The sequence below is a fragment of the Hypoxylon trugodes genome, assembly GCF_022578975.1.
Source record: "Hypoxylon trugodes strain CBS 135444 unplaced genomic scaffold F4822scaffold_3, whole genome shotgun sequence".
In the NCBI taxonomy this organism is placed as follows: Eukaryota; Fungi; Ascomycota; class Sordariomycetes; order Xylariales; family Hypoxylaceae; genus Hypoxylon; species Hypoxylon trugodes.
Window position 1 is genome coordinate 1,025,734 of NW_026250018.1, and position 24,682 is coordinate 1,050,415.

The 24,682-nt window shown below is 47.2% G+C and overlaps 9 protein-coding genes across 9 annotated transcripts; 6 read left to right on the forward strand and 3 right to left on the reverse strand.

Annotated features, from left to right (window-relative positions):
* Nucleotides 1-107: 107 nt before the first annotated feature.
* F4822DRAFT_426625 (uncharacterized protein) lies at nt 108-723 on the reverse strand (the record flags this gene model as incomplete). Its single annotated transcript, XM_051460601.1, has 3 exons — nt 108-174; nt 233-461; nt 579-723. 3 exons carry the CDS (start codon nt 721-723, stop codon nt 108-110), a joined length of 441 nt encoding a protein of 146 aa, XP_051316554.1.
* A 4,254-nt stretch (nt 724-4,977) lies between these two features.
* On the forward strand, nt 4,978-7,485 carry F4822DRAFT_394401 (uncharacterized protein). The gene is made up of 2 exons (XM_051457358.1): nt 4,978-5,747; nt 5,912-7,485. The coding sequence occupies exons 1-2, from the start codon at nt 5,663-5,665 to the stop codon at nt 7,045-7,047; spliced, it is 1,221 nt and encodes a 406-aa protein (XP_051316555.1). The 5' UTR covers nt 4,978-5,662; the 3' UTR covers nt 7,048-7,485.
* Nucleotides 7,486-7,987: 502 nt separating this feature from the next.
* On the forward strand, nt 7,988-9,856 carry F4822DRAFT_394403 (thymidylate kinase-domain-containing protein). The gene is made up of 3 exons (XM_051457359.1): nt 7,988-8,869; nt 8,919-9,027; nt 9,088-9,856. Exons 1-3 carry the CDS (start codon nt 8,251-8,253, stop codon nt 9,614-9,616), a joined length of 1,257 nt encoding a protein of 418 aa, XP_051316556.1. The 5' UTR covers nt 7,988-8,250; the 3' UTR covers nt 9,617-9,856.
* A 236-nt stretch (nt 9,857-10,092) lies between these two features.
* Nucleotides 10,093-11,094, reverse strand: F4822DRAFT_442046 (uncharacterized protein; the record flags this gene model as incomplete). Its single annotated transcript, XM_051462943.1, has 2 exons — nt 10,480-11,094; nt 10,093-10,407 (listed from the first exon to the last, which is right to left on the reverse strand). The coding sequence occupies exons 1-2, from the start codon at nt 10,912-10,914 to the stop codon at nt 10,093-10,095; spliced, it is 750 nt and encodes a 249-aa protein (XP_051316557.1). The 5' UTR covers nt 10,915-11,094.
* Nucleotides 11,095-12,040: 946 nt separating this feature from the next.
* On the forward strand, nt 12,041-12,510 carry F4822DRAFT_442048 (uncharacterized protein; the record flags this gene model as incomplete). The annotated part of the gene is made up of 1 exon (XM_051462944.1): nt 12,041-12,510. Exon 1 carries the CDS (start codon nt 12,169-12,171, stop codon nt 12,508-12,510), a length of 342 nt encoding a protein of 113 aa, XP_051316558.1. The 5' UTR covers nt 12,041-12,168.
* Nucleotides 12,511-12,744: 234 nt separating this feature from the next.
* F4822DRAFT_163156 (uncharacterized protein) lies at nt 12,745-14,997 on the reverse strand. Its single transcript, XM_051453166.1, has 2 exons — nt 14,677-14,997; nt 12,745-14,614 (listed from the first exon to the last, which is right to left on the reverse strand). The coding sequence occupies exons 1-2, from the start codon at nt 14,788-14,790 to the stop codon at nt 12,980-12,982; spliced, it is 1,749 nt and encodes a 582-aa protein (XP_051316559.1). The 5' UTR covers nt 14,791-14,997; the 3' UTR covers nt 12,745-12,979.
* Nucleotides 14,998-18,336: 3,339 nt separating this feature from the next.
* On the forward strand, nt 18,337-20,890 carry F4822DRAFT_163181 (MFS general substrate transporter). Its single transcript, XM_051453168.1, has 5 exons — nt 18,337-18,740; nt 18,816-19,429; nt 19,489-19,741; nt 19,810-19,932; nt 19,993-20,890. Exons 1-5 carry the CDS (start codon nt 18,538-18,540, stop codon nt 20,561-20,563), a joined length of 1,764 nt encoding a protein of 587 aa, XP_051316560.1. The 5' UTR covers nt 18,337-18,537; the 3' UTR covers nt 20,564-20,890.
* Nucleotides 20,891-23,454, forward strand: F4822DRAFT_163176 (ankyrin repeat-containing domain protein). Its single transcript, XM_051453167.1, has 2 exons — nt 20,891-22,953; nt 23,035-23,454. Exons 1-2 carry the CDS (start codon nt 21,217-21,219, stop codon nt 23,236-23,238), a joined length of 1,941 nt encoding a protein of 646 aa, XP_051316561.1. The 5' UTR covers nt 20,891-21,216; the 3' UTR covers nt 23,239-23,454.
* F4822DRAFT_163202 (uncharacterized protein) lies at nt 23,455-24,682 on the forward strand. Its single transcript, XM_051453169.1, has one exon. The coding sequence runs from the start codon at nt 23,671-23,673 to the stop codon at nt 24,421-24,423; it is 753 nt and encodes a 250-aa protein (XP_051316562.1). The 5' UTR covers nt 23,455-23,670; the 3' UTR covers nt 24,424-24,682.

Consider the following 24,682-nt stretch of genomic DNA (forward strand, 5'->3'; position numbering starts at 1 on the left):
ATTAACAATGCTTTAAATACCTCTAATTGCTGTTGAGATATATGTTCTAAAGCCGCCATCAGACCGGAGGCATGTTGCGGAGACTCGTTTACTATTGTTCTCTGCAATCAGGTCATTTCTTCGCTTGCGACCTTGAGATTTCCCAGGCTATTCCGCAATTTAAGGCCGTTCCGACTAGACATACAAATTTAGTAAGAAGCCACTTTCCCATCAGATCAATACCGATTCTTACTTATTAATGATGCTTAATGCCAATGTAGTACTGCTTTTACATTGTTCAAGTCTGACTGTGGCGCTCTTGACTGTCTTCCTATTGAAGACGAAGCGGAATTTTTCAGCAAACCCGGGTGAGAGATCCGGCGGTAGCCATCCGCGAATGGATTCCATGCTCTCGTGAAAATGGTAGAAATTTTTCACGAGCATGTCCGGTAGCACTTCGCCCTGTAGTGAAGTTGGCGTGTCTTGGAACTCGCGAGTGTAGATGATTAGATTTCGCATTAACGAATCCGTATTATCAATTATTAGAGAACCGTGTTACTATCAGCCGGATATCATATTACAACAACAAAGTTCCTTACCATCACGAATATGTCTGATATCATCTTTCGCATCTTTCAATTCGTTAATGAAGTTGGAGATATTACGACATAATAATAGGGCAACGTCTCCAAGCTGAATAACGTTTATCGTTGCACCTCCCGCTGCCACCGCTGCTTCGGCCATGCTGATACTTCTTGGGAGTTATCCTACATGGGGATCGATTCTAGAGGGCAGCCTCTTTGGAAATTTGAGATATAAAGCACAGCTGACCTCTATTGAATTACTATTTATATTCTGAACCGTGTTGTATAGCCTTTTACAGAACTCTAATCTATTCACCCCCTTTACGAAGTTGATGGCTAAATTTAGGTAGGTGGGTGGTATTGGTGTGACAATCTCACGTTGTAGTCTTGGAGTTACGATGTCTCCTCTTCAGCTAAGTTGATGAATTCTTGAAGCAGCATTTTAAGCATTATTATCAGACTCATAATACCTGGAAACAATCTGGTTACGCGCATGGCACCTAAGCAGATCATGTGGGAGTTTCATGGTATTAACTTTTGCAGTGAAGCCATGACTTGCTAACTACAGGCGTTTACCCCATGCTATTTCATGTATCACAATGGCAACACCACCCACTAGCATTGATAATTCGTAATAATCTACCTAGGTATTAATTAATATATTTTAGCTGGAGAATTCGGGGCGGCTCTTTGCGAGGTGCCACACACGATGCTATATGCGCATACCTGTTTATATTAGGAAGACCTTAGGATCTATATTCTCATCCTTATTCAGCGCCCCGTCAATTATGTCGAATGTTTATCTAAAGCTCAGGTTCCTATCGAATTTGTAACAAAAGAACCGAAATACATAGCTGGGGAGAGCTGTCGAATTTGAATATACTCTACCAGTATACTAAAATAATAGAAAGATATTATTGGACTTATGAGTATCGCAAGAAACTTAGAGGTGCTTACATCATCAGATGCCCCTTGAATTGTATAATATACTTAGAAGACGGGACGGCATGGATTAGTCACTGCTTTAATTCAAGATGTCCCCCAACTGATACGGGGCTGAAGAGCTCGATAACAGCTATTGGTAGCCGCATGATCCTAGGATAAGGATATCTAGGTACCGTAACCATCAAGCCCTTTGTCGTTCCTTATATCACCTCTGCCAAATGGGATCAGCTACCGGAATACCTCGCCACCAACATCCGCTAAAAGACCAACAGAAACCCAGAGCAAGCCGCTCAAGTACACAAGCCTTAGGATGATGCGGACTTACGCACTTACCGAGCCTACTGAATGGATTTGACATCTCCTTTGATGCCCTCCGCATCGTGGCTGAGCGTGATAGGGCCGCCGCGGAGGTTGCGGTAATGGAACACGGGCCCTCGGAATTCATGTATGGAAATAATGTCATGATACCCTTTATACTCGATAGGTATGGGAATATTACGGACTTGAGATGCGTCGGGACTAAAAATGGCTTCATTGGATGTAAGAGAACTTAATCGTAAGGACCGTGGCTAAGATGACGAGGTTTGATGGAAGCCTGGTGATGTTGGGCACGAGCGATGTGTGTTGATCCACTCTTAGTCTGGGTGACGGAGCGTTAGAAGCAGTGTAAGAAATACCTTGACGAGGTATGTGTACTTAAGTACCGTGTCGAAGTAAAATTATTTGGTTTTGTTTTTATATTCTTCGAGCGAGAAGTACTCCGGCAATTGATGAAACCGTATGCTCTCTAGGTATAGTGATGATGTCGTTGTGAAATGGGACCTTGGAATATCATCTTCATCTACAAAAAAATCTTCACCGATATGCTAAACAACCTTGGAAGACCCCGATGGAAACAGTAGGGTTTCATCACGTCTGTATTTAAGACGTCACTCGCTCATGTATTGATTTAGTTTAGATTCTGCTTTTTTCAGAAATTTGTAAATAAGCAGAAGATAAAATATCTTGTCCTTAGTCCCAACGGTACTCTAGATTAAAATGCACAAATTATTTAAGAACACTTGTGTGAAGACAGCTGAAAAGGGGCTGGATCGAACCTCTCACCGAGTACATGACATAGATTAATTGGGGTCTGTCCTAGGCTGTCCGCCTAGATACTCGTGTACCTAGTATGTATTCGTATATGTATGATACAAACATCATGGCCTAATAGTCTCCACATAGGTAGTGTCCGGTATTCTCCACGGCTTTGCTTGGATTCTCACATTAGCGTGTTGCCCCCGGTGGGGATTCTGTGATGATAAAGCGTGGAATTGTTGGATGGTAGATGACTAAAGGAACGTAATTATCCTTTTCCTTAAGCCATGCCGGAAGCCAACCGAAAAGTAGTTTAAGGGATCATGATCGACAACGCCTCCTTTCGCTGTTTTCGTCCGATGATGTGAGCATATAATAAGATAATACACTTTGATATTCGTCAGTCCATGGGACCAGTAGGGGTTTTAGGACATAGGCGGCTCGAGTGGACTTACTCTTTCTGGTACTCCGGATTAAGGCCCAACGTCAGTCAAATAAGGCAGTAACGGGGTGACATAACCAATCCCAGATACAAGGCCTCATGCTGAAGAAGCTACGATTACCTGAGAATCTGGTTTCCTTTTATAACTCCAATGTTGATTTGCTCAATCCATTCTGTCCTTAATCACGTAGCGAATAAATTCAATTTGATGCACTTTCTTAGTTGTGGTGTTGACGAGTTGATCGCGACGAATGTGGATTTTCACTTGCCGTTCCATGATCGTGGCGGTACTGGACCCTAGGCAAAGCCAAGGACAGGCATCTTCTATATGGAAGAGCGATTGCATCGGCGACTCGTCAACTAGGCCTCCAAGGGGTGGTCGCCGGATGGCCGGGCGGCTAGTCATTCGGATCATAGAGAAGCTTGGCTCAAACTAGCCTGAGTAGGCTCTATTCAACCATTCCCAACCAAGCGCCACTTGCATCATCAGGAATATGTTCTTTCCATCTCACAACTAGGCGACTTCCAATTTGCGCAAGAGTAAGCATCGAGGGTCTTGTCTGATAATATCACCATAGAATATAGAAATATGGTTGAGTCTGAGCGAGATTCTAGACCAACTACCGAGAGATCACCGTCATCTCGGATTATTCGCGAACGCGTCGCTGCGACCTTTTCGTGGACCTGTCTAGGCTTGAGCAACATCAAAATTCGGTCTATCCAGCCTATTTGAGTGGTCAAGGAAGAAGTAGGAAGGCTCTGCTTGATCTGAACCAACAAGGCATTCTCTAGGGCTCATCCGCTACAATGCTTTGCTCTCCAATAGGCCAAAAGATGTGGTCGCGTTGCATGCGGCCTAGTCGCCTTTCGGTTCCCAATGCACCATAGGATATGCCATGCGTATAGCACTCATTGGTTATCCCTTGAGATCATGGCGGCCGTGACGGAAAAGGCAAGCACGTCAGACCGTGGGGTCCCTCCAATGAAGGTTACCTCAAGTGAGATGAATATGATCCTCAAAGTCAGTTCATCCTGAGTTCAGTCTTAAACCCGATACGAGTCTCGGTGCTTCAATGAGAATCGCAGTTTGCGAAGAGCAAATGAGCTGGAAAACGCTTGTTCATTCATTTGCTAGCCGTTGTTCTTAGCTAGCATAGCCCCATGATTAGAAGATCTTCGAACCCGACGATACGTGCTTCGATAGTATGGGACTGAGACGAGCCTTATGCTGGTCGATTTCCCCAAAGGCATCCTTTGAGAAATATGAAAGGCTTTGTCTTAGAATCCGGCATATCCTGGCAAATGGTTCGTGGTTTTTCCACTCAACGCGATGATGATAGGCAATGAGAATAGAGGGGGAAAGGCCAGTTCTTTATGGACGCGAAAAGCGCGGACCCCTGCGTTCAAATCTTGCGCGTGGAAACACTTCGAGTCCCACAAAGGCGCGATGGATTTGGTTTGGATCCATTTTCTTTTGGTCCGTCCCCTTTACCGTCCACCCCTAAAGGTGGCCTTGGCTGAAATTCAGACGCGACAATTGGTCCCTTTTAAGTGCATCGTAGATTCAAACCACTTTCGGACACTGCCTTGGTGAGACCCGTCTCAACGCTTTGAATCACACAGAGACTGAGAGAGCAAATCAGAGATCCGGACAGGAGAATTGCATGAGAGACATTCACTAGAATTCCCTGCAGCACTTGGTCCCGGACCAGTCAAATACGACACAGCCCTTGCACCGATCCACCTCAAACCTGCAGGTAATGAGCTACATGTACTGTATGTAGGCCTGCCCCTATTTCTGATTGGAAGACCTTCCCCATTTACACCAACACCACGCGTCGGTAACACGACCAAAAGAAAAACCCACACCCTTGGCTCCCTACCTGAGGTACTAATGTACGGTATGTACGCTGTGTATTAGCATGCTGCAGCCCACCAAACCTGTTTGAAAGCTGAGGGCGCGAGCATCAATCAATTCTTTTCCTCTGTATCATATCTTAATTTCCTCGCATATCTTCCTACGTCCTGCAGCAGTCCCTCCCTCTCATCCATCCACTCAGGCGTCTTCCAGTCCCTAGTCCCATTAATTCTCCTCTTCTCCTCCTGAACTAGTGCACAAGCGCTTCCTGATTCCAGCTTGGCCTGATAATCTCGACTTGCAGCATCCAAGACAATTGCCCTTCCGCGTCAATCCTTCTACTCCATATCTGGGCCTCTACCGGCGCGACCTACCCTTACCAAGGCGACACCCGAGAGGCAATAAGACTTGTCAATTCCCACCCAACACACTCCCTCGCCCACTTTTCCTCCTTTCAATACTCCTATACTGGACAGATCGAGATTCTGTTTGCTGCTGCATCCAGCTTGATTATATACGATTGTCCACGACGCAAGAAAAATAATAATAAATAAACAATCGTGACAATCGACTTCACAATTGCTTTAGGTATTAATTGTTCCGGGCGAACCCTTACCTCGTCATAATTCACCGGCACACTACGATCGATCCCCATCAAATCGATCTTGGTTACCCAGGACCTAATTGACTTGGAACCACCATTTTGTGGTTCAATTGGGCATTTTGGGGATCCTTTTGCAACACCTAAGTCCACGTCACAACTTACAACACAACACAATGGCTGCTGTCACTCGCCAACCGTTCGCACCTCTTAACGAGACACGCCTACAGGCGTTGACTAGCCTAAAAAACCGACAAAATGGTAAGTTATGGAAGAGATCTGACGTGCTTGGAATATTCCGAATGTTTACAACTGCATGATATTCTCATGCGACTGCCCGATACCACCAAACATCAATCAATTCTTACACCTGCAGCATGCATAATATTTTTATTTTGTCATTTCAATTGCTAAACAATCTGCAGCCATCCCGAACTCTCCCGCGAAGCGAAAAGCCGCCGACACTTTAGATGCGGATGATTTTGAGAACGTTGACCCGGTACTCTTTTCTAAGCGATCAAAGGGTTCCGACAATCTCTCGCCTTCCAAGGATTCCTTCATCAAGCCATCATCCTTTATCCTCACGAAGTCTGTCAGCTCCAGCGATGTTCCTCTCGCCACTCAACCGAAGCCAGTTGTCCCACGTCCGCGATCAGTACTCAACCCCAAGTCACCTACCAACAGGATCAACACCAGCATAACCAAGTCTTCGACTCCTCTCTCAGCACCCGCTGGTCGCTCACCTACCCGCAGCAAGCGCTCCGGCATCCTCTCCTCGCGCCGACGCACTAACGGTGCATTCTCGCGCGTAGACCCGCCATCCTATGGTGCCTCATCATCGACTCCGTTTTCCCTGGACGCCGCTCTTAAGGGGACGATCGCGACCTACGGAAGTCGCAATGGCCCACTATCCGCCTCCAGGTCGTCATCATCCAGCTCTTTGGGCCTGGATGACTTACACAAGGGTGAGATGAAGGAATCCTGGTTCTTTGATATCCACGAGGATACACCGGAGCAGGAGATGACGAATCTCTTGCAGCACGGCACTTGTGTCCTTGACATTAGCTCTGATGAGGAGAGCGAGAGCCGTCGACAGCGTGAGAATGCCGAGGGCAAGGAGAATATCCCGCCCGTTGATGATGTTTCGCAGACTTCGCGCCCACGTGCGGCTCGTTTGGTCTCGGATGATGAGATGGTGTTTGAGAAGGAGCGTAACCCGCTTGGTGAGATGGATGTTCGAGATTACTATTCTGAGGGTCTCGATGCGAACTCCATCGTTATCGTTCCTGGTGATGAGGACGAGGAGGAGCAGTCCCAGAAGCAAGAGGCGCAGCAAGTCGCCGGTGACGTACCTGCTGAGGAGTGTGTCGCTGTTCTACAGTCTGTCACAGAAGAGGCAGCGAAGTCGGTCGACGAGTTGATGCAAAAGACCGAAGAACCTGTTCCTTGCGCCTCTCTACTTGAGCCGATGGAGGGCACAGGTGAGAGCTTCGAGGTATGGGAGAGCGGAAGCGCAAAGGATGAGGCGGAGACCGTTACAGTTGAGGGGACAGCATGCTAATAGGGACATGGACATACTCTGCGCGTTTCTGATTCTCTCGGACTGGTTAATTTTCCTCGGTCCTCTAATTCCTAGATAGTACTATAGCCTGCAGGAGGCGGAGTCACGGGCGTTACGGACTACGGCCATCAAGGCATAGGGAAAGCAAGGGGATACGGTTAATGGTAAGGGATCGGGACCGGCTATTTGTATTGCTTTTACTGCCTGTACACGTTTTACTTGTTTGAGTCTTTTTCTTCAGGACCTGTGGCCTCGGCTTGAGGCGGTTCTGAATACACGCTCTGATCGTCGCTTGGAGCACTTGTGCCCGGTTGGGTACTATTATTGCTGTGGCTATTGAGGATCATGGCAAAGATGGCGACAAACCGAATGTAGTCTTGACAACGAACTCGACCTAGGTAGCTTACTTCGGTACCAATACATATGTTGCTTGTAGAAGTTGGTTTTCGTGAATGTCTAAGACAAGTGAGATTGAATGAATTGGTAGGTTCTAACAATAACCGTTTGTATTCGGTGGGCGCTTAATGAGAACAATCCAATTCATATCCACCACTACACTAAACTAGAGAACGTTGCCTCGAATGGCGGCGGAAGATGAAACACAAGGGATAAAACGACGCATTTAATATATTCACAGTAAATCATTATCTAATTGAATTGTCTAAATTCGTAAGTATTTAGGTTTCATTAAATTATATGAATACTTACAATGAAAAGAAAAGAAACAATTCAAACAGGATTTAAACTCGGAGTTCGTGGGGATACACAGCAAGCCTAAGAACCTTGAATTCGAGCATGTTTTTCAATCTTACCAATAGGATCACCCGAGAGGTACCTAGGACTAAGGTCGTGGAACCTTACTGGGTACCCCGTATGCGGGGCAAAATCTCACCCCACTCAACACTAAAAAAAAGTCGCGATACTTTAGTACATTCGGAGACAACATCTTTACATCATTCGATATCACATCATATCTCAGGGGTTTAAAAGGACCGAATTGACGACCTGCTTTATATGAATGATTCATTGAATGTCTAATCATATCCAATTGGTACTTGCATGAGGACAATTCCTCTTATAAAGCAGCAATTGGTTCTCAAATCCTCGCTTATTAGCCATTGACAGACGTCATACTCAATACTCATCATTCCTTAATACTCTACACCCCTTGTACGCCATCAGTAGAAACTGGGCTCACACCCAATGGCCTCTATAAACGACCTCGCGACTGCCGCGACTATAGCATCATCAGCCGTCGCGCTACAATCATCACCGGATAGTAATCAAGAAAGCCCTCGTCCTGCAGAATCTTCTACTGCAGCCCCTACCACAACCACCACTACCACATCCCCTCCCCCTCCAGATCTAACCCAGACCGAAGTAGCAGCTCTACTCGCCGCCACAGGGTCACGCCCCACAACCGCGAAAACAGACGCGGATGACACCAAAGACGGCGACTCAATCACCGTCGCGACAGGCGCGCCACCAGTCCTAGCCCCGCCTCAAATCGCGCCACCACAGAGCGCGTCCCAAGCACAAGCGCAGATTCCGGCACCCCCTCCACCTGCAGCCCCTCGTGCCGCGTCTGCTGAGCCCAAAGATGAGAACGGGGGGTTAGAAGGTAGTAGTAAGGGAACTGCTACCAGTGATGGAGACGCAATGGATGGCGTAGAGGAAACGAGCAAGGAGAGGACGAAACCGGTCCGTGGCGCGCTGGTCGTGTTTGAGGGCATGGATCGTGCGGGGAAGACGACACAGGCGAAGTTGTTGCAGCAGAGGTGTGTCGAGAGTGGGAGGGAGGTTCGGTTTATGCGGTTTCCTGGTAAGTTGCCTATGTGCGAGGGGTGATGTGATGCTAATGATATATGCAGATAGGACAACGCCTATAGGTCGCATGATCGATGCGTACCTTAAGGGTGAGACGGAGGTCGAGGATCATGTTATTCACTTGCTATTTAGTGCGAATAGGTGGGAGGCTGTGTAAGTTTTTCTCTTTTTATAACACCCTGAGAAACTACGCGCTTCTGACTCGTTACACAGCAAGAAAATCAAGACGGAGCTCGAAGCCGGTCACACTATTATCTGCGATCGCTTCTACCACAGCGGCATCGTATACAGCGCTGCGAAGGAGATTAAAGACCTATCTCTATCCTGGGCTAAGGCGCCTGAGGTCGGCTTACCCCGCCCAGATATGGTATTGTTCCTAGATTTAGAAGAGGAAGTTGCGCGGAAGCGCGGCGGTTGGGGTGGTGAGGTATATGAGAAGGGCGAGATGCAACGTCGCGTCAGGGACTTATTCTGGGGCCTTAGTATGGGTGACCTTGGTAGTGCCGGGGTGAACAGCAGTGCTAAAGCAATGAGGAGACGAACTGACGGAGAAAGATTTGGGAACGGACTAAATGACACTAATGAGGAGGGTGAGTTTAGGCAGGAGGAAGAAGATATCCAGATTGTGGATGCGAACCTCGACGTCGAGAGTTTATCTGAGAAGGTGTGGGAACACGTTTTACCTAGGTTAGAGGCGGTTGAAAGGGGAGAGGTTGGAAAGACGGTGAGGATAGTGCGGTAAATCTATACCTCCACAGCGTTGAAAATAACACAGCATGATAAGTAATCCTCATTCTTATATATATCACTAATGAAGAGATGAGAGAAATAATCATGATTGGATGACCTTTTTGGTATACCCCCTCCGCCGGTTGAACCTATACGAGTGGAAACGAGACTCGGTTTGTATCCCCGAATAACCTCATGTACTCACTACGATGATCAGGGCCAGGACGCGTTTTCTGCAGCTTCAAGTTCACAGAGGAAATTTTATAGAAGAAAGTTAGAGCGAAGGTGTGTGCATTTCCGTAGGCCGTTGTAGTGCTAACGATGAGCTAAAAGCTCATAAGTGTTGATCTACCTACAGTATAATATTAAGGGGATCTCACCCCTCCCTATCCTTTGAACCTCGCAAGAGCCATTCATATTACACCTTTTTCATACCCCTCTGTCCGTTCAAACCCTGCACCTTTCCAGCCTCCCATGATTCCCTAGCCCTCACTCAACAATGATAACCTTGTGCTTGTAGGGGGCATGGTAGTGGTGAATAACAACTTGAGCGGCCTCACCCTCATAATATTCAGAGTACGCGAAGACGATATCGTCAAGTGGATTTGGAACAATGCGATCCTTGAGCTCGAAGTCGGAGATAAGCGATCCGCCAAAGCTGATAAAGGCAAATCCGAAGAGGCCAGCAAGGGGACCTACCCCTTCAATAGGACGCATGCGAGCCATGAAGTACGCGAAGATCTCCACGTGCTTGATGAGACGAGCCTGCTCCCACTCGAGTTGCCAATCGGCTCGGAAGGCGATCTGGATGAAAGGGCGATCGCGCAAAGTAATCTGATAGACGGACTCGACCTACGGGTCCCAGTATGAGGTCACTAAACACTTGAACCAGGCCTTGTCGCTGTAGTATTGAAAGCCGAGGGCGAACAAGTACTCCTCGTAGTCGCGTTCTTGGGTCTCCTCTCTCATGGGGAAGTCGGTGGTGGTCCCTTCGTGCCAGACCGGTTCACGAAAAATTGGGTTGGCCGAGGGGACGGTGAGGCTCAGCTCCTGGACGTTGAAATTGAGGATTTCTTCAAAGACCTCCTGTTCGTCTTCGTATGGCTTGGGTAGTGGGGTGTCGGTTAAAATGCTAGTTGACTCGCTATCCAGACTCGAATATGCTGAATGGAAATCATCGCCCTCGTCACTTATGCGCGATAGCTCTTCCTGTTCTAGGAAACTCTTGGTGGCAACGGTGACCTCGCTTTCGTTGGTCTGGTTGGTGGGTGGAAGGACCTCAGACAGAGGTCTGATAATCCAGTCAGTCATGGTTGCTGTGTCGAAGGAATAGAGTGTTGGGGGTGAGTCTTCTAGGCTGGACCCCGAAATGCGGAGGGTGCGCGAACGGCGCGAACGGCGGAAACAGCAGAGGCGGCAGAAACGGCGGGAAATTTCGGGCCTGCCTTACGGTAAAATGCTACAATTAGTTTATTCATTGCTCATGTGCAGGATTGGTTTGCTACCTGGTAGATAGCTGACAGACAGATTCGAATAGATACATACCTATACACTATAGATTCATACACTGTCGAATCTAAGCGCTATGATATTTTGAACATTTGAATGGAATAGGATCATGCTGGGTACATATTCTCTTTTTTTGCGGTCCTTTGTTGGTAGTTGGTGCGATGGTATCGTGGGGGGCTGCTGGAGTGATCTATTCAGTGTACATAAATACTACTTGGCGAGCCCTGTGTAGGCTAGCAATCCCCGTCAAGTCGTTGGTACTTGTTGCAGAGGATCACGTCGTCAGAACCTCATTTGTCGTTTCTTTTTGGGATGATGACTGCTGTGATGTTGTTTATGTAACTGGGTTAGAGGAGAGCTTTCTAAAGTCGACCTGGCTACCAAGACCAATGTTTTTGAACAGGATGATCAGCATAAACGTATCAATGATGTGTTAATTCTTTCGACCACATAATATTCATTGGTCTCATGTTTGTCGAGGATTTAGGTGTAAACAAGCATACCCTTCAGTAAGAATAGGGACAGTCAATAAAGCATGGGCAACGCTTTGGTAAGAAAGAAAAATCTTAGATAAACGCTCCGGAGACCTTACACTATGATGTCGCTTGGGTGATTAATATATCACTGCGTGGAAACTGCACGTTAAGGAGGTAAACGCGTGTCACTTCCTAATATCATCGCCCCTCACGATGCAAGCGGGATAGAACTAGGCCACAAAACTAAGACCCGTAAAACACTTTAGAATAAAATATCCATGCTTTCATAGTTCTTGTAGAAAATACAATTTGTTTTGCTTCAGCCTGCTGAAGCTTCATTAATTCGAACTCCCCTCGTCGGACTGGTATGTAGCCCCCTCTGACTGTTCCGCTTTGAATACTACTAACGGCTGATATGCGGACAGCATTTCGAAGGACAAACTAAGAAAACCGCATCATATTCTACCTGCAGACGCCAAAATCGAACATTTGAAGCTCTTTGCTGCTTTTCAATACCTTCTACCATCACCTCTTACGACCTTGCCTACACCCAGCCACTCAAGCCCGCTAGGTCGACAAGATGCCTAAGAAGAAGCTCGTGACCGAGAAGCAGATGCGTGAGGATGAGCAACTCCTCTACAAGCTATCTAAGAAGATCCGAGAGCTCCGTATCGAGACCGAGATGTCGCGGGTAGCGCATAGACTATACCTCCGACGAATCGCCCGATTCTGCGCCGAACAAGAGGAGGCAGAAGCACAGAAGCGAGTTGAGGCCAAGGCCCAGGCCGACGGAGAGCAGTCAGCCCAGAATGCCGCCGCCAAGCCGACAATCCCGAGAAGCTGTGAGCATTGCAGCCTCAGCAATCTTCGCATCAGCTCCCAGTGCCTTGAGAACGGTGGATGCACCAACAACTCTACCTAGAATTCTACACTACTCGCCAGAACTTGGGGATGGACATCCAAAGTGGCTACTGAAAGAAATCGGTGAATAGGAAGAAAAAGGGTTTAAGGGCAGATTTGGAATTGAGGACTTCTCTATGGTAGATGTAGATACGCATACAACCTCTTCGGTTGTCTTGATACGCTACACATAAACTACCGGCACAATCGATCGGGTTTAAGAAGGCAATAATAAAGGAAATCCTTGTTACTGTTTCTGTTTTCCTATCTGCGTGAGACCCGTCAACAACGTAAGCCGGAAAAAAAAAAGAGTGAGCCATAGAGAAAAATAAGTCAGCCGAATTATGAATATTAGGAAATAATTTCCCATATTTGCCCAACTCTTCCAATACCCGTAAACATCCCATATAAATCGAAATCTAACCCCCCGAATCCGTCGTTACCTTCGCTTCCTCCGTGGTAGAGTATGTGAAACACTATGGACAAGGAATTTATGCCCGCCATCGTCGGGCTTGGTGAGGTGCCATGTAGCCTAATGCCAAAGACGAGGCTGGCGCTGGTGGTGGAGGCGGGACTGCAGCGGAAGCTGCGGTTGTAGGCGCGGGCGCTGTATGGTTGGCCATTTGTGAGACTACGACAGTCTCATGAACCATAGGAGGGGCAACCGATGTGCTGTTCAGATGCTGCATAACTACCGATGTTTCGTGGACCATGGGAGGAACCACAATCGTCTCGTGGACTGCTGGAGGCGGTGTTTCGTGGACGATAGGGATGATGACCTCGGTTTGGTGGCAAGCTTCTATCGCTTCGGTGACGGTAACATGTATCACTTCGGAAACAGTCATGACATGCGGTGGTAAGGTAACATGGACTGTTTCGGTCACAGCCTGGGTAACGTGAACTATTTCCTTGATCGTCTCCGGTGGTAATGATATGTGAACCGTCTCGGTGAGCACCGATGTCTGTAGTTCGTTCTGAACTTCAGTCTTGGTAAGAGCGACCGTCTCGAGCTGGTGCGAAACTTCGGTCTTGGTGACAGCTATTGTTTCGAGGATCGATTTAACCTCTGTGACCGGGACACTGACAGCAACGCTTTCTTTTACCGTTACGGGAACTGTGACGGCTACAGATTCCTTAACTGTCACCGGGACGTTCACGTGTACCGTCTCTTTAGCTGTCTCCGTCTTCAACTCGGTGACCGGAACACTAACTTGCAACGTCTCCTTCAGTGTCTCCTTCAAGGTTTCCACTGACGTAACGGCGATGCTTTCCTTAACCGTTTCCTTGACTGTTTCTAGCTTCGTCACAGGTACGCTTACGGCGACGGTTTCCTTCACTGTCTGTACCTGTGTCACGGGAATGCTGACATGAACCGTCTCCTTGACAGTCTCTACCTGCGTAACAGGTACACTGACATGTAAGGTTTCCTTCACAGTTTCCACCTTCGTAACTGGAACGCTGACTTGGACTGTCTCCTTTACAGTCTGTATTTGTGTGACGGGCACGCTGATATGTACTGTTTCCTTCACAGTCTGGGGAGGTAGGGTTTCCTTAACGGTCTCCTTGACAGTTTGGGGCGGGAGAGTAACGTGTACGGTCTCGACTTTAGTCTCAAGCTTCGTTTCGAGCTTTGTCTCGAGCTTCGTCTGGATTGCAGTCTGCACTTCTGTCTTGATTTCATGTTTGGTTTCGGTTTGTAATTCGGTTTTCGTGAGGAGCTTCTCTTCGACCTTCGTTACGGGAATGGTGACGTGGACTGTTTCCTTCACTGTCTCCTTGACTGTCTGCGGAGGGAGCGTAATCGATTCCTTCTGGACCTCGGTCTTTGTCATATGAACAACCTCCGTCACCGGGACGTGTATTGTCTCTGGTGGCAAGGTCACATGTAGTGTTTCCTTCACTGTCTCTGGAGGAAGGGTAACGTGCACTGTTTCCTTTACTGTTTCTGGCGGTTGAGTAATGTGTACCGTCTCCTTCACAGTCTCGGGTGGTAATGTAACATGAACAGTTTCCTTCACTGTTTCCGGTGGTAGAGTTACATGCACTGTCTCCTTTACTGTTTCCTTCACTGTCTCCGGCGGCAGTGTCATATGTATCGTCTCCTTTATCGTCTCGGGCGGTAGAGTCTAGAAGAATAGGAGTTAATAAATCTACTGTATTGATATGAGGAATCGCAAAGGCAGCTCACCACATGCACTGTTTCGTGAACGGTCTCGGTAACGATTTCGGCGGCCGGCTCAGTGGCAACCGCTATGGAGACGAGGGCCAGCAGTGCCGGCACATAACCTTTAGAGAAATGCATACTTCGCGAACGAGGAAACCGGAAGAGACTGGATAGGTGAGTTGGATAACGAATGGGAATGATTACAATGGGCAATACTGAAGCACTGAAGCCCCAAAATCTATAGAATTAAACTGGCACAGCCTTCAAAACGAAACGAACGAATGGTGAAAATAGGAAAGGCGTAAATGGAAAAGGAACGGATCGACCGTAAAAGAGAAGCGAAGCAAAAACACACGAACAAGCAAAAAGATCTAGGTCGTGGGAGAGAGAAAGAACGGAAGAGAATCGTCCCTGATCTTCATGGGAGAAGGGAAGAGATGTAGAATACCAAGACCTATGCCCTAGCATATCCATCGTCGTCCCCGGCAAGAATTTTCTAGGCGAGCTACCCAAAATTGATGTCACACATGGTTATTCAGTCGTAAGCAAGGGGCTAGGTGAGGTGACATCTCTGGCAAAGCCTTGTCCTCGATCCAAAGTAGGAGCCATTGCGCAAGGCTATTCCAAGGGGATCCCATATGCAAAGTTGATATCCTGTCTCGCCGAGGAGGATCAAGTGGGGGTACCTGGAGATATTCGACGCGTAGGTATGAGATGGCAAATCTCGTGCCGAGCCAGGTAAACCCACCTCCCTGTCATCTGAAGTTGACTTCGAATATCCAGTTAGCCGGGTTAACGCAGGGGGCAACATGGATACCCAAGAGCTTGAAGAAGCTCAAAGCAGTTTAGATCCATGAGTAAGGTCCCAACGTATAAGCTTATCCAGACTTAATGCGGGCCCGTGCCGGATTCCGAAAGAGTACGGTATACACACTCCTGGTCCGGATCTACCGTATCCGCCCCCTTCGAATGAATTGGCTTCTATTGGCATACTCCACAAAGCCTATATCAGAGACGATAATTTCTGTTTGGATTCTAACAAGCTAGGTATCTCGTGTATCTTTGTAAAAGGCTCATTTGTTCGACGAAGTTCGGGAGCTCTAGGAAGAAAGATATTTTCAACGCATTGAAATTGGATTGCGATCAGTCTGATTGACGGCGGCCCTTGGTCAAGCCGAGAACACGTGCTTGAGGCTCAAGAACAAAGTAGATCAAGCACTGTCCGACTGCTATGCTGCTCTATATTTCAGGGCGTTGAGAAGAGAGCATTGGATGCTTAGGTTTCATAGCGTTCTCCGGTTTCGCTTGGCACTTGTTCCGAGATGAGACCCCTGCAGAGGGAACGTTTGCGGAGCTGTCTGGTACTATGGTACTTCAATGGGCGGTGGAATACTATGAAACAATTAACTGGCAGAAACTTCAACATAAAAGAGTCTAGCCCTTTCTCGTATCTTAGGATTGGTATTAAGGAATATGGTTGTTATGTAAAAGTTGAGGCACCAGACTTAACTGAAGGGGTGCCAAGCGCTGAGATCGAACAGCGCCAAGAGTGGCGCACATACAATCACTGGGGTCTCGCGCAGCTGAAGATGAGCAGGACCAGGCGACCTTGGAGTGCAACAGTCCCTTAGCCTTGGCTCTTTCCGGGAGGATCGTTCCCATGGAATATATCTTCATTGTTGAGTGCCTTACTATCGTTACCGAGTAGTATTTTTACTCAAAGATGAAGGATTCCTGCAGACTTCATCGCAGGATTGTTTCTTTGGTTTCGTCACTAACCATCATCCAAGAAACGGTACCAACTGATGTAAGGATGAGGCCTTCCTATGATAAATTTCATATCGTAGTTTTGGTTCCATTCTCAATGAGACTTCGAGGCACTCTTCGCTAGATGAACCGGCAAGAACGGGATTGGAAAAAAAAAGAAAAAAAAACAGAATCCTTGTCGGTTTATAGATGACTACCGCGATAATCCTAAACTAGAAAAATAGAGACTTTCTATACTGATCTGTTGTTAATCGCGGTAGGTCACGAATTGACGGCTGGAACGCCCTGCGTTTTCTGACTACAACGAAGGGAAAAGGTGCTGAAATGGATTACTGGGCATCTGGGTTAGGTATCAGATACCCACATGAAGGTAGAGCCGAATAAATATCTATCACCACGTGCGATGAGATAGGACGGTACTTACATGTTGGTACCTAAGGGGTCAAGGTCGCTAACACTTTCGTCAATTGCTTCTTTCGGGCTCTGTATCACCTGTAAAAGAACTGTTAGGTGTGTCTTATGCAGCGCGCCGTCCCGTGTAATTCGAGCTCGGGCTGCAAAGGGGCCTGAGCACTACCAATTATATACAATCCGCCGACCCTCCATCACAACAAAGATTTCACACCTACACCAATCTAGCAGGCCGAAGCCATAAGTGATTCGTACATATAGCATAGCGAGACGATCGCAAAACCGATGTTGACGGCCAACTTCGTTGTGATTCACACAACATCATTTACCTCTATCGGAGCTATACCGAACCTATATAGGTATTATCAGTGGAAGATCGCATCTGTCTTCACTGCACAGGGGAGCAAAATGTCGACCAACCCGCAGAATTCAATTCCGCGTCCTTTAGCTCAGTCGGTGTGCTTCACACACACGGTTGCTGCCGAGGATAGCTCAACTGCTGCTAGTAGCGTCCGCCATAATTATATGTCACAAAATACTCTTCTGAGTTCATTCTCGATAATCAGAGGCCTGGCGGCTATCGGTGGACTACGGCAATCGGTACGCATGCCTTTTATGTACCCCTCACAGTAATTTGTTCCCGTAATCACTGCGAGGAATAGGCATATGCTAAGCGCCATACTGGTCGTAATTCTTCCCAATACATGCCTGCACCTGTCTCTCTCGTCTGTCATCCTTTCTGCCGCCCCCCACGCAAGGTACCTAACTCTTTTAAATGGCTTTACGGGCAAGGAAACCGATTCTGGTCTTTGGGACGCGTTGTCTCTTTGGCTTAGACTCTTAACTGACAATTCTGTTTGATTTGTTATTTACCAACCAAGTAGGTTGTTATACATATCGCTGTACTACACTATCATATTGGAACGCGTACAAAGTATGAGATCTCGGTAATATTATCTCAATCCGTTAGGTAACCAAAGCAGATGTGGTTCAGCTGAAGTTTGCTTTCGATACCCTCAACGAGACTATGACGCGTAATTATATCCAAGAACAACTCTTGAGATCTTTCGATGTTGAATAAGACGCATTTCTGTTATGTTATGAATTCGAAATTAGATGACCACTTGGAAAGGAAAAACTTTTTGCGACCTTCCTTTTCGCGCTTATTGTTTTTATGCCGAGAGTCGGACTTGGCATTGCGGATCAGATAAATTTCGGGGGGCGGATCAGATAACTTTTCGCAGCTGTACTCCGACACCATTCCTCAAGGCTAGGCTAGTCCACGTTATCAGTGAGTTGACATAGGTTCGATTTTGACAAATATGGTTGGTATTCTCTTTTTAGTCCATTCTGGCCGACTTCTAGCAAGATCCAATAAGACTATTAGCATATGCCAAGGTTCTCGAAAGATTATTCTTGGTGAAGTCTTTTCTCGCCCTATCCTTTTCGGGAACCAAATCCCACTCCATGCTACCAACTTCTAGGCTGACCTGCCCGGAGCTAGAGAAGGAAACAGGGGGGTAACCCGAATTCCAACACGTAATCTGCGCTACTAACGCGTGGGCATACGATCATATAATGCGCTGGGATAGATATAAGGATAACTACGCCGCAAGCCTCGTTGATTCTGGTGAAAACTGATCCTCTACATCCCCTCCGTAGGGCTAGTAAACACACCACCCCTTGCGCCTCATCAAGCCTATCGCTATGGCCGCCTCGGTCACTGAAGCAGCCCCCGTCGGCCAAACCCAGGATATCGAGAAGAAAGTTTCGGGCGATGACAATATCAAGGAACTTGGTGATAACGCCGACGTTGAAGGAAGCTCGGTCCACAAACAAGATGGTGTTAAGCGGGTTGAAGCAATTACAACGGTCTGGTCTAAGGACTTGCTGATTGTCATGTTTATCCTGTAAGCCATCATCTGCGATCCGCGATAACACCAGTCGAAGTAATATTGGCGCTAACAATCACCGCAACCACATAGGCTCTACCTCGTGACTTTTGTTGATATGCTGTTACAATCCGTCCAGTCCAACCTCGTACCTTACATTACATCGTCTTTCAACCAGCACGGTTTATTGGCGACCACCGGCATAGTGGCGACCATTATCGGCGGTGTGTGCAAACTAACCATCGCAAAAATTATCGATATTTGGGGCCGATGTGAAGGTTTCATCTTCATGGTTGTGCTAGTCGTTATCGGCATGATAATGAAAGCGACCTGCGTCAACGTCGAGATGTACGCCGCCGCCCATACGCTCTATTGGGTTGGACATCTAGGCATGCAATACATCATCGATATAATCCTTGCAGATACCACGACGCTCCAGAACCGAATGATTATGTACGGTATCAACTCGACGCCCACGATCGCTACCACATTCGCTGGTCCTAAGATTGCCGACCTTTTCTATACCAACGTCAACTTCCGATGGGCTTTTGGTGCATTTACCATTATCTTGGTGGTATTCTGTCTTCCAGTTGCTATAATTTTCATCCTTAGCAAACGCAAGGCCGTCAAAATGGGTGTTTATCCCAAGAGGGTCCAAACCCGAACCGTGTTTGAATCTGTGAAATATTATCTTATCGAATTTGATGGTAAGGACAAATATTCGCTGAATCTTTATTATGAAATCACGGTCGCTAATGTTTTCTAGTTATTGGAATGTTCCTTACTATTTTCGGATGGTCGTTATTACTATTGCCATTTAGCATAGTGACATACGCTCCTCATGGGTGGAAGACCGGATACATCATAGCTATGATCGTGCTCGGCGTGGTGCTATTGGCTGCTTTCGCCGTCTGGGAGAGGTTTTTTGCTCCCGTCGCGTATTTCCCCTTTAAATTCCTCAAGGACCGGACTATTCTTGCGGCTTGCGTTCTGTACGGCACAATGTTTTTATCAATTTAGTAAGTGATGATATTTCGCGCCTAAATGTGCTGGCATCGTCGCGACATTGACTAACAACGAATCTTAGCTGTTGGGATGGTTACTACAGTTCGTACCTACAAGTTGTTCACGATGAAAGTATCACTATTTCTGGTTATGTATTGAACTCCTTCTCTCTTACGTCCTCGTTCATTGGTCCGTTCGTTGGCCTGTAAGTTCTCCAACGCCCCCTAATATTAACAATCAACACCCTCTAACTTCATAATACCAGTGTTATCCGACAAACAGGTAACTACAAGTGGACCGCGATTGCTGGAATTCCGTTCTGTGTCCTTGGCACCGTCCTACTGATCCACTTCCGTACCCCCGAGTCGTATGTCGGTTATCTTGTCATGTGCCAGATCTTCAATGGTGTTTCCAGTGGAATCTGGGTTCTAGCAGCGCAACTTGCCATAATGGCATCTGTCACACATCAAGAAATCGCTGTCGCGATGGCCATATTTGGCCTCTTTGGATCCATTGGCGCCGCGATAGGTCTTGCTATCGCCGGTGCGCTCTGGAACAATATCCTCCCCCAGAAGCTGCGCGAGTTCCTACCAGAAGACAGCAAGGGTCTAGTGTCCAAGATATTCGGCAATATCAATGTTCAAAAGTCGTACCCCATAGGAAGCCCTATTCGCAACGCGATCATCGCAGCTCTCGGAGATGTGCAGAGGAAAATGGTCATTGCGGGATCGGCGTTTATTCCTATCTGCGTTATTTGCCTCTTACTTTGGAAGAACATTAATGTTGTGAAGCTGGAGCAAACGCGCGGAAAGCAGACCAAGGGAAATGTGTGGTAGGCCTTGAATCGATGACCAGGGTTAGTTGGAACGATCTGAAGTTGAAATGAAGGAAACGATTTATGATATCTTAACCTCTACTACCTGGATACTACGAAGATACAGTTAATCCCCAAAGAAACCATCGGATTTAATTAATTGTGAGACATTACGTCATTAATATCTTTGCTTGGGATGACATAAGGGTCCGTCCCCTCCTGGGATTTTTTGTTCAGCATCCTTTTTTCTCAACCAAATTACCGTCGAGTTCCTTTTTCAACCATGGCCAGGATGACGAACGTGTATCTCCATAGGAAAAGCCCCGAGGCGTATAATAGCGTAAAGGAATTCTCGTTCATTAAGACTTAAGTTCTTGATATAGTATCCAATATCTTATTCCCACTGTATTTGCCCCATACTTGCAACGCCGCACACGCGCATATGCCCTATCAATCCGTTTCGCAAGACACCCGCCTAGGTACTAGATACCACCCTAAATTTACTCTCACAGCGTCGTATTTGTACTTAGGTACTCTGATGTCACCAGGGCGTGCAATCTAGCATTGCACCAACAATTTCAGCTGCAAAGTCCTAGGATAGTCCCTACTTCCCGTCAGCATTCATAATGTGCGCCATTCAATCCAGCCAGCAGTTCAAGAAGCCAGGGACCCGAAATGGATACATCAGAGTTGGAACGAGACCTATCTCTGGTCAATATGGCTGACGAAGAGAACATGATACCCCTCCATCGCGCTGCGAAGAATGGGGCTTTGTCTGGAGTTGCACATATCTTAAAGCATGGCGCAGACGTAAACGCTACAGATGATGAAGGTCGTGGCGCGCTGTACTATGCCCTTCAAAACAGGCACATAAGTGTAGTGCAAGAACTGTTAAAATGGAAGCCGCAACTCAACATTTTGACCTCGGATGGGAAAACATTGCTTCAGCATGCTATGGGCGATGTTTCTATGGTAGAGATGTTACTTGATAGTAGGGCTGATCCTGAGCTACCAAACGGAGAGGGGCTCACAGCCATCAACGCTGCCGTGGTTGAGAAGAAGGCGGATGTGGTAAAACTCCTGGTTAATAGGGGTGTCGACATCCATCGACGCGACCAGTCTGGTTGGAACCCAATTCTCAACGCCACAGGCGATGTTCGGGACGCGAAAATTACGCGGATACTCTTAGAAGGTGGTGCGAGTCTTGAGGATACCAACCCATACGAACGTGTTCCTCTTCACTATGCCGCAAGAGAAACAGAAGTTCTCAAGGTATTGCTGGAGTTTCAGAAGGATATTGATTTGGAGCCGCGCGATTTCTACGGCCGTACCCCTCTGTTGACGATTGATTCTGCCACTAGCTTGGAGTGTATCAGACTTCTACTTCAGGCCGGGGCTGATGTCAATGCGCGCGATAGAGAGGGTTGGTCTGCTCTAATGAAGGTTATGGACGGTCGATTACCACCGCAAGTGGCTGATGTGCTGCTTGCGGATGAGAATACCCAGGTAGATGTAGTAGGGAGACAACCCGGAACGGCACTACATGTGGCGTGCTGCGCTTTGAATCCAGACTTCGTCACGAAGCTGCTCGAACATGGCGCTGATCCTAACCTCGCTGTAAGGAATTATCCTGGCACCGCTCTGATATCGGCATGCGTTCCCGACGATACTGATAACCGAAGCGAGACCCTCGAGAAAATGGAACAGGTCGTTCGTACACTCATCGCTCATGGCGCCGACGTCAACCTGATGCACGAGCATACTATTTATAATGCGCTCAGCGCCGCATGTTTCTCTGGCGGTGCAAATGTGATTAAACAACTCCTTGGCTCTGGTACCTCAGCGCAACAGCCGGATCCCCTGGGGCGCCTCCCAATACACTTTGCCGCGGCAAACGGACTCGAAAATTTCCTCGCCGTAATCGAAGCCCATAAGGGCAATTGGATGGTTCCCGACTGCGCCGGCAAAAACGTCCTTCACTGGGCTGCTCAATTTGGTCATGTTGAAACGGTTAAAGCGATCTTGGAGTACCTAGGTCCGTCGACGGAGGAAAGGAGACGGTATATCAATTTGCCCGACATCGACGGCTGGACACCCCTATGTTGGGCTACGCGCCCGCCTGGGAATGGCCTTGTCATTAACTTGAAGTCGGAACCTCGTGCATACGCCGAAACTGTCCAATGTCTTCTCGAGGAGGGAGCCGACCCGTCTGTTGAGTTTTACATGAACACGAAGGACGGGGTTGAAACGTACACTCCGGTCAAAATGGCGCAATTATGTGATGCAGGGGATGAGATGATTAATTTACTTTCCGACCGTACGAAGGACAAACCGCATATTGAGGTTCAACTTCCCGACGGATCACCCCGGCATTACAGACGAAGTTTCATATACTGCGATATATGTCTTAACGTAAGTTATATCTACCTAGGTAGCAGAACAGAACTTAGTACAGTGAAAGGTTACTTACTCACCCTGCTAATCAACTAACAGACACAATATGGCTATTCGTACCGGTGCAAGTCCTGTCCCGACTTTGATGCTTGCAAGAAATGCTACGGAAGGATAGATATCTACCACGGTCACATCAGGGATGCAGACGGCGAAACACATAGATTCAAATTTCGCTCGGGCAGCGATCTTGAGTTCGACGACCAACAGGTATCGAGCCCCTCCGAGTCACCTGCGAATGATTAAGGTGACTTTTAGGATCGCTATAATGGTGGTAATTTCACGAGGCGCACCGAAGTCACAGAGGATACTAATGAATCTGATTTTACGTCAGAGGTTATAGGCAAGAGGGAGGCTATTATCCTGACCAACTTGCCTTTATTACTTGTCTGATCTTCGTCACGCTGCTAAATAACACCTTTGTTCATTGTCACATTTTTCAAAGTGTCTTATTTCGATGCGACAATGGGTGTCTGCGTGGACTAAATCACGAACAAGGTGATTGTCAAAGTATCCAAATCAAATGTTATTTATTATGGCTGTTGTTATATCTTCTATATATGTTAGCGATGGCGCTGTCGTATGAGGTTCAGAGCAGTTATTTGACACCATTACCTTTAAAAGTATTTTCATTATCAATCGCTCTTAACTCCAAAGACGGATACAATATTCGCAAATATGCCTCCCCACTTAGGATCAATTACTGGGGCCGAAATTCGAGCAGCCGGTGAGGGTTTAGGGAAGGGCGTCTTCGCCATCGACGACTTACCAAAAGGGACTATCATCATTCGTGAGTCCTCGAATATGAAAATCAAGCTAGACGCTTTGAACAACAGCTGGGAATTTTGCAAGGCCTACCACGCTTTAAGTGAAAAACAGGCGTGGCAGCTAAATAATTTGCACTGTGATTCGTCAAAATTAGCAGACAGATTACTACTCATCGCCGAATACGAAAGATGGTGCTTGGATCGGACGCCGGGAGTACCGGAGGACCGACGGGAGTTCATGACGTGGGTAAGGCATCTAGTAAAAGCGCATGCAATCTACCTCACGAACTGTGCGATTACCCCGGATGAGCATGCTGCAGTATTTAACAAGTTTTGCCGCATCAACCATAGTTGCGTTCCGAATACCCACTGGTTCATTACGGAAAAACGAGGAAAATACATCCTAGAAGTCAAAGCGAATAGGGATATTAGTTTTGGCGAGCAAATATTCGTTTCGTACATTAGCCCTATGGAGAAATTACCTGAGAGACGACGTGCTCTCGACAACTGGGGATTTACGTGTAACTGCGCTCTATGCCATGCGCAGGCTAGCGGCGACAGACGACTTGCCGATGTGGTCTGGCATTACCAGAAGAGCATCGATAATGGGACGGATTTCAGATACTATACTCCGTGGAACCGACCCTATTCTCAAGGTGAGTAAAGCGAAGCTAAGGGGTATGGTTCTAACTAGGTACAATACAGATTACCTTAGTAAGATAAGTATATGAACCATGAACTTGCTTGTCAAAACACAATACATTTGAGGGGCGATGCTAATTAGTCGATAGTCTCATCTTGATATTGACTCGGAGGCATCTGGCGAGTGTTTATATGTTTTCAGTTTAGTGTGTACTTGTTTCTCTTTGCGTACTTATAAAAGAGCAGAAGTCGTAAAGATTAAAACTCACTAGAATTTAGTC